Genomic DNA, 6,868 nt, shown 5'->3' with positions numbered 1-6,868 from the left:
CAAAACGGCCCAGCCGGCCACCAAACCCTAGACTCTCCTTGGTCGTTTTCTTTTCCGCCCCCTAGAACATGTTTTGTAACAGCAATCCAGTCTGCAACCCCAATCCGAGCGCCTCGACGCACAGTCTCGGTCGAGCACGACGCCACCTCGTCCCCAACCACCCCTCTCGCTCACCGCCCCACCCCCAGCCGTCCCCGCCTCCGCTGTCTGTGAGCAGCTCCAACCTGCTCTCGCCCAGGACGGCCGCCATCGGACCTGTCCGTGAGCAGAGCTCAACCCTGCTCTCGCCCCGGAGGCGGCCGCCATCGGACCTGTCCGTGAGCAGAAACCTTTAAGGTATAGATATAGATTAGTGGGATAATCCGCATCAAACTTGGATTAATCTAGATCAAATTTTAAATCCCACTTATTCTAAATGCATGTTTGGTGGGAAGCCCTAAACCGAGCCGGAACCCGACGGCCGTGCCGTGCGCCTTCAGGAAGGAAGCGGAGGCAGCCCAAATCTCCTGTCCCCGCTTCCTCTCTCTGCACAGCCCCTCCTTGACGCTGCACGGGATGCAGAACCCTAGCGGCAACAACACCGCCCCGCCCGCTGCAGCGGCGGGCAAGTCCAAGTCCTCGGCGCAGGCCGCGGCAGCGCCTTCGGCCCACGGCCATCAGCCATCCCCGGCCACGCCTGCGGTTGCCAAATCCAAGTCCTCGTCGCAGGCCGCCGCGGGGGCTCACTCCTCCCCGGCCACGGCGGCGGCGAGCAAGTCCAAGTCCTCGGCACATGCCGCGGCGTCAGGCCAGGCCTCCTCCTCCTCTCACCACCACCACATCCCCGGCGGCGCTGAGGCAGCCGCATCGAGCCTTAAGCGCAAGCGCGGCGTCTTCCAGAAAGACCGTATGCCCTTCTTCCCTTTTCTAATTTGTGTTTGTTCGCTTCTGTCAGTTTTCCTCCTACGTTCACTTACTTATGTTTCACTTCTGCTCCTATTCTTGCAGTGCAGCACATGATGTATGGGTTTGGGGATGATCCAAATGTAAGTTGACCCCTGATGATCATTTGTCTCTTTGGTTCCCTAATTTTCTGATTAGGAATTCTGTAGGAACTGAATGCAATCAATTCAGTTTATCTAAGAATTTGGGATGCAATGGGCGACAAGTGGCATCTTGCAAGAATGATCTTACATAGCAAGCACCATGCTAATTTAGGATATTTAATCGTTGAAATATCTTCAGAAGTAAAATGTTCATACCTGGCAACCTAACATATTTGCAAAAACTGCTATAGTCAATCAGACCATGGTTTTAAAAAGGCGCGTTTGGGGGCTAGGCAACAGCAAAACGCCTAGCCTTTAATCGTGCTATGCGTGCGTTTAGGCGCTAGGCAGAGGCAAAACTAGGAATTAATGCTAGAGATTCTTTGAACCTTCAATTAGACAACGACCAATCCTATCGGTGCATATTGGAGAAGTGGTCTGATCCAAACCGACAAAGAATTTCACAAAAAATCAGCTTCTTCATCTTTGTAATATTGAATGTGGGGAAGGAACATAACTGCTGGATTTTCCGTCATGACGAGCTACTAGACATTGGGCAGCCTCTCATGTTAAGGCGAGCCGAACCAGAATGCATTTGTTTTGCGCAGGTCCTACAGAACCCCCAAACTTTTAGCTGGCTAGCATGCATTGCCTCTTATTTCTTGACGGTGCCGCTGTGCGGGCAGCCTGGCGTGCCTTATAATAATTTGGTTCCACTCTTTGTGTAGTAAATAAATAAATAAGCAGAGGGCTCTAAAAAAACAGATTAAAAGGGACATGTTGCTCCCCAATCAAAGCTTAGATGTTCTGTAGTTGTGATGCATATGACACCTTTTTTGTTGGTTTTGCAGCCACTTCCAGAAACAGTTGCGCTTGTGGAGGACATTGTTGTTGAATATGTTACTGACCTGGTAAGATATTCTTGCATTTGTACAGTTATATGCGTTTTATGTTGTTTGGCCTGCTAAGAGAGTACAAACTATTCACAGATAGAAAGGTTATTTTTGTTGCAACCTTTTTGTGGATTGTGTGACCCGTTGACCCACTATTCATCTTTTAGAGTCCATTAAGTACACTTTGGAAAGATTTAGGTAGTTTCCTATGCATATAGACCATAATTGGGTAACTGGTTTCTCGCTTAATAATCTGAATATGCATAGACATCTCAATGCATGATTTGGAATGTGAATTATCTAAAATGTTTTACGGCTGTTTGGTTGATAGCCACACTTTGCACCATATGATAGTAAGTCAATGTGATTTCAAATAAATCTTGTGTACAAATGAGCACTCATCTACCTTACGCACAATCCATTCATGTTGAACTAAGGAATCCGTAGGCACACAGTATTTAGCAAGTTAGGCAAGTCTCTTACAGGTTTGTGTCTGTTTAATAGTTCCATGATTTTTTCAGAACAGTTTATGGTTACATAATTGAGTCAATCCACAACGCTCAATTTTTTCCCAGGTCCACAAGGCTCAGAATGTTGCTTCAAAGCGGGGGAAGCTCTTGACAGAGGATTTTCTTTACCTTATCCGTAAGGTGTGTTTCTGACTCCACATCAGAAATACATGACTGCGTATTCACTCACGTCACCAGACTTCTCCAAAACTAATCATCACACTTTTCTTTTCTAGGATATGCGTAAGCTGCACCGTGCTACTGAGCTACTCTCCATGAATGAAGAGCTCAAGCAAGCAAGGAAAGCTTTTGATGTGAATGAAGAAACGCTAGTGGTTACTAATGAGTAATACCTCCTTGAGGACCTCCCGAGAGTATCTGCAATATTTCAGTCAGTTGGACACTAGTCAGCATCCATCTGTATATATATGTAGTATTAAGCTGCAGAAGTTTGTTTCCTGTCAAGTTGGCGTCAGATATCACTTTTCACTTGAATGAATTGATATCATTGTACGATTTGCTCAATCTTGTTGCCATACTGTGTGGCAAGAGGCTTTTGATATCTGCAGAGTCCGCCCTAACTTTGAATCTGGAAAAAGCAAGTGGTATGTGCTCTGTTTAGACCCCTGCCACACAACATACTAGTATTTGTAGCATGTGGCTTATCAATTATCATGCAAGAGATTGTGCTGATAAAGCGAAGCTAGAGATTGTTTGGAGCGCAGTAGTAAAACTGAACTAATGTGAAAACATTTTTTTTAACAAGGGAAAGGTAACGACAGGCCTAGAAACTGCATTAATTATGGGCGGTGGGCTTACATATTACAAGGAGGACCACAAGAAAATAAGAAAATAGAATACATTCCTCTAGTTTTACAAATAGAACCCTGATCTCAAGATAAATATTGCTATCAAATCCTTCTCCACCGAGCTTGTACAGGATCTTGAGAGCATGGCCACCCACGTAGCCGCCGGGCACTTCGCCACTTGGAATAGTGCACATGGGGAATGCTGTGTTGAAGAAGAAGGGCCTCCACCTTGGCTAGTTCGCGTGGAGGTTGAAGAAGCATTGGCGTCGAAGAACAACAGTAGACGAGGCCAATGCCTGGAGCGGCCGCCTTGTCAGCCAGAAGACACAACGGCATGAAGAAGGCGGTCGTCTCAGTGCCACTGAGGATGTGCTCCGAATTAGCGGTGCAGCTTCAAGGAATCCCCACGGAGCTCTAGATCCAGACACATCTGAAGCGAATCGCACAACATTTTACATTACTGTCATCGAGACATCGAGACAGCAAGAAAGAAAGGGGGACTCGCCAAACCTGCAAGAAAAAAGGGGCATAACTGAGCTTATTTAGAGAGCCCTCGCCGGATTCGCCTTCCCCTAGTGCACTCCAACATGGAGGATAACCAAAGGACCACACATGCAACTCTGTAGCATTGCTCGCTCGCGTCATAGCGAGAGCCGGGGAGAACGACACAAGGCCAAACTTCACCATGACAAACAACAACCTAAGACTAGACCTACACATACCATGTACAAAGGATACCCAGCCTCCACTCCCATCCTCACTCCCTGGAGGACAAGGCAAGGGGCGCTGGCTGGCAGTCACGAGGGAATCTCAACAAGGGAAAACAGAGGAGAGAGAAAAGAAAGTAGGTAATTAATGTGAAAATATAAGATCGGTCATAGTGTAACTAGTGTTTAGTGGTAACTTTAACTGGGCTAAGACTAGCCACAATAGGAGTATCATGCCATGCCATGTAAGGTGCCGACCATCACCGCACCTTGATGGGCCATTTTTTTCCCTAAAATCTAAACTAATGCCCCACCTTGATTTTTCATCTTTTATTTTTTAGTTTACACTTGACATGACACCACTTCCCACTTTTCTACCAAAAAAATCCACCTCCCACCCGTTCCCCGTCTTCACAAATTCCCACCTTGCACGACTGCATCGACGTCATCGGGCGCCACCGCCTCACCCCGCTTCAGCCATCTTCCTCGCCCCTAGGTACTCGCGCCGGAGGAGACCACGTCACCGTGCCCGCACCCTCCCCAAGTTACGCACTATACCTTCCGCTCTCACCGAAGGATGTGGCTCTGCCCCTTCCTCCTTACTGCGCCACGACCTCCTATTCGACGTCACCCTCCTCTTCCCCCCTCCCCCCAATCGGGTCGGCTACCTTCTAACTCCCCACCATCATCCCTCCAGCTGCAGCGTTGGGCCCCCCTCTTCAACTCTGTGACATTCGGGTCTTCGCTTTTTTTGGCGACAAAGAATGGCACGGTTCTTTTTTCGCTAACATGGAACAAGCACAACTAATTTTTATTGACGTGAATGTGACCCACTACTTACGGTGTCGGATAGATGTTAACAACAGGAAGTTACCACACGAATCACAACGCAAAATCGAACGACATTGAATACATGCTATCATCGTAAATAGCAAATCCGCATTGATTATTAATTAATGTTAGTGGTATTTTGGTATGTCCTCTTTGGTAGCATGCATGGCTAAGACTAGTCACAATGGGAAGTATCATACACTAGTATCATGTACATGATACTAGTTTATGATACTACCTCCACAATGCATAGTATCATAATATGGTATCATACTTATGTCATATTTAATGTTTTGTAGAATCTCAATGCAAAAGTGTGTACATGATGTATTTGTTATGAAGTTTTCTAGGTTTATGTGTCATGATACGGTATCATATTATGATACTACTCTCATCTCTCACCTCATTTATTGATGCGACACATCAGATTTTTGCCAACATGGCATGTATGATACTACTTATGATACTCCCATTGGGGCTAGTCTAAGGCTATTTGATCAATTAGGGTTTTATTGATAAAAGTAACCCAACTCTAGGACAAAATTTATAAAACCCATATTCACCATGTCCAATGGACGAATTTATCTTTGAATATTTGTGACGTTTTGTATTGGTTTTTTTTTTATATTTATAATGGTAATACTAAGATTTTTCTTAAGTCTTTCACGCTATGTAAGACCCCAACATCCAACCTCCGTGATACCTAACTCAACATGTGCCAAAATTGCATACTTTAAGGGAAACAATTGATATTGCTTGAGCAATCAACTGAACTTTTAGTTGAGCATTCTATTCGCCTCGTCTTCTCATTGACACCCTTTTTCTGCACTCTATCGCTGTTCTATTTGACCTTACATTTCAATGAGTCATGAAAGTGAAGGGATGTGGTGTTTTGATTCTTAGGTGCATATGAACCTATTATAAAAAACACATAAAAAACCAAATTTCAAAATGTTATAAAAATTTGCCATGTACATCCAAATGTTCTACGTTCATAGGGGTGAGTGTATGCGCGTGTATGTGAGCGCCTGCATTTGTACTGTGTTTCTCAACAAAAAAAAAATGTTCTACGTTCGTACACAAGTTTTTTTTGGGAAACCCATTTTATGTGTCTTGTGTAAAAAATATTTACATGAGACGTAAATACGGAAGTACTTTTGTACTTACACGCATGAGTGTCGATGTTTCCATCACCGTTCATTTTCCTTTGAGATTTTGACAAAAGGAGGAGAGAGAAAGCTACTTTTCCCTCTTACCACGATGAGTAGGAATCTCGATAAATAAATCGACGGTGATGGAAACACTCACACCCCGTGTGTACAAAATCCATTCCCGACATAAATAATGTTTTCTTCCCGAAATTTGTGAACAAACATAATGTGTAAATGTACATCCGAAAAATTATTTTAGATTTTATGACATTTTTAAATATGCTTTTACACAACGTGTTCATATGCAACCGTGACCCGAACTGAATTTCCCGGAAGTGCTCGTCCTTTTTTTTGAATAGGGAAAGGTCCCGAAGGACCTGGAAAACTGCGTTAACGATGGGTGTACAATTAAAAGGAAGCCCTAAAGAGAAGAAGAAATTACAACATAGGCCCTACTTTTTGCATAAAAAACCCTACATTAGATCGCAAAAAAGCGATCGAGTCCTTGTTCGCTGAAGAAGAAGAGCCTCTGCACATGGCCACCCTATCACCGCCGGGGACATGACCACTTGGGGCAATACGGGCGCTTGACGCCATGACGAGGCTGAAATATATCCTCCCGTCAAGGATGAAACGCTCAAGAGTCTTGTGCTTGAGCTCGGCGAGGCCAACTTCTTGGCCAAGGATAGCAACGGCAGGGAGGTGTTGTCGCTTGGGAATCGCTGCAGTAGGTGTAGTCTTCACGAACTCCCTCCACCTCAAACAAAGGCAATAGAGCTATCCCCAACCTCTCCCTCACCACCAAGGCCGACCGGGAGGAAGGGAAGAGCTCGAGCACCGGAAAGCAGGAGAAGGCATCGGTTATTACCTGAGCTCGCCTCAGAGGTCTTCACGCTATCCTTCCACCTTGAAAGCATAGAGAGGAAGCTCGACTGCGAGCGTC

The 6,868-nt window shown here is 45.3% G+C and overlaps 1 protein-coding gene across 1 annotated transcript; it reads left to right on the top strand.

The window, feature by feature from the left end:
- Nucleotides 1-191: 191 nt before the first annotated feature.
- On the top strand, nt 192-2,952 carry LOC124665958 (transcription initiation factor TFIID subunit 13-like). The gene is made up of 6 exons (XM_047203315.1): nt 192-336; nt 435-886; nt 988-1,025; nt 1,877-1,936; nt 2,494-2,568; nt 2,664-2,952. The coding sequence occupies exons 2-6, from the start codon at nt 556-558 to the stop codon at nt 2,775-2,777; spliced, it is 618 nt and encodes a 205-aa protein (XP_047059271.1). The 5' UTR covers nt 192-336; nt 435-555; the 3' UTR covers nt 2,778-2,952.
- Nucleotides 2,953-6,868: the final 3,916 nt, after the last annotated feature.

This window comes from Lolium rigidum, chromosome 6 (genome assembly GCF_022539505.1).
Source record: "Lolium rigidum isolate FL_2022 chromosome 6, APGP_CSIRO_Lrig_0.1, whole genome shotgun sequence".
In the NCBI taxonomy this organism is placed as follows: domain Eukaryota; kingdom Viridiplantae; phylum Streptophyta; class Magnoliopsida; order Poales; family Poaceae; genus Lolium; species Lolium rigidum.
This window is presented reverse-complemented; position numbering and strand designations above follow the sequence as displayed.

Bases quoted from the DNA above. Each gene is read 5' to 3' on its own strand.
- LOC124665958 (XM_047203315.1), top strand. From the start codon at position 556: ATGCAGAACCCTAGCGGCAACAACACCGCCCCGCCCGCTGCAGCGGCG. The intron at 887-987 runs GTATGCCCTTCT...CTATTCTTGCAG, and splicing joins CGGCGTCTTCCAGAAAGACC to TGCAGCACATGATGTATGGG. The intron at 1,937-2,493 runs GTAAGATATTCT...ATTTTTTCCCAG, and splicing joins TTGAATATGTTACTGACCTG to GTCCACAAGGCTCAGAATGT.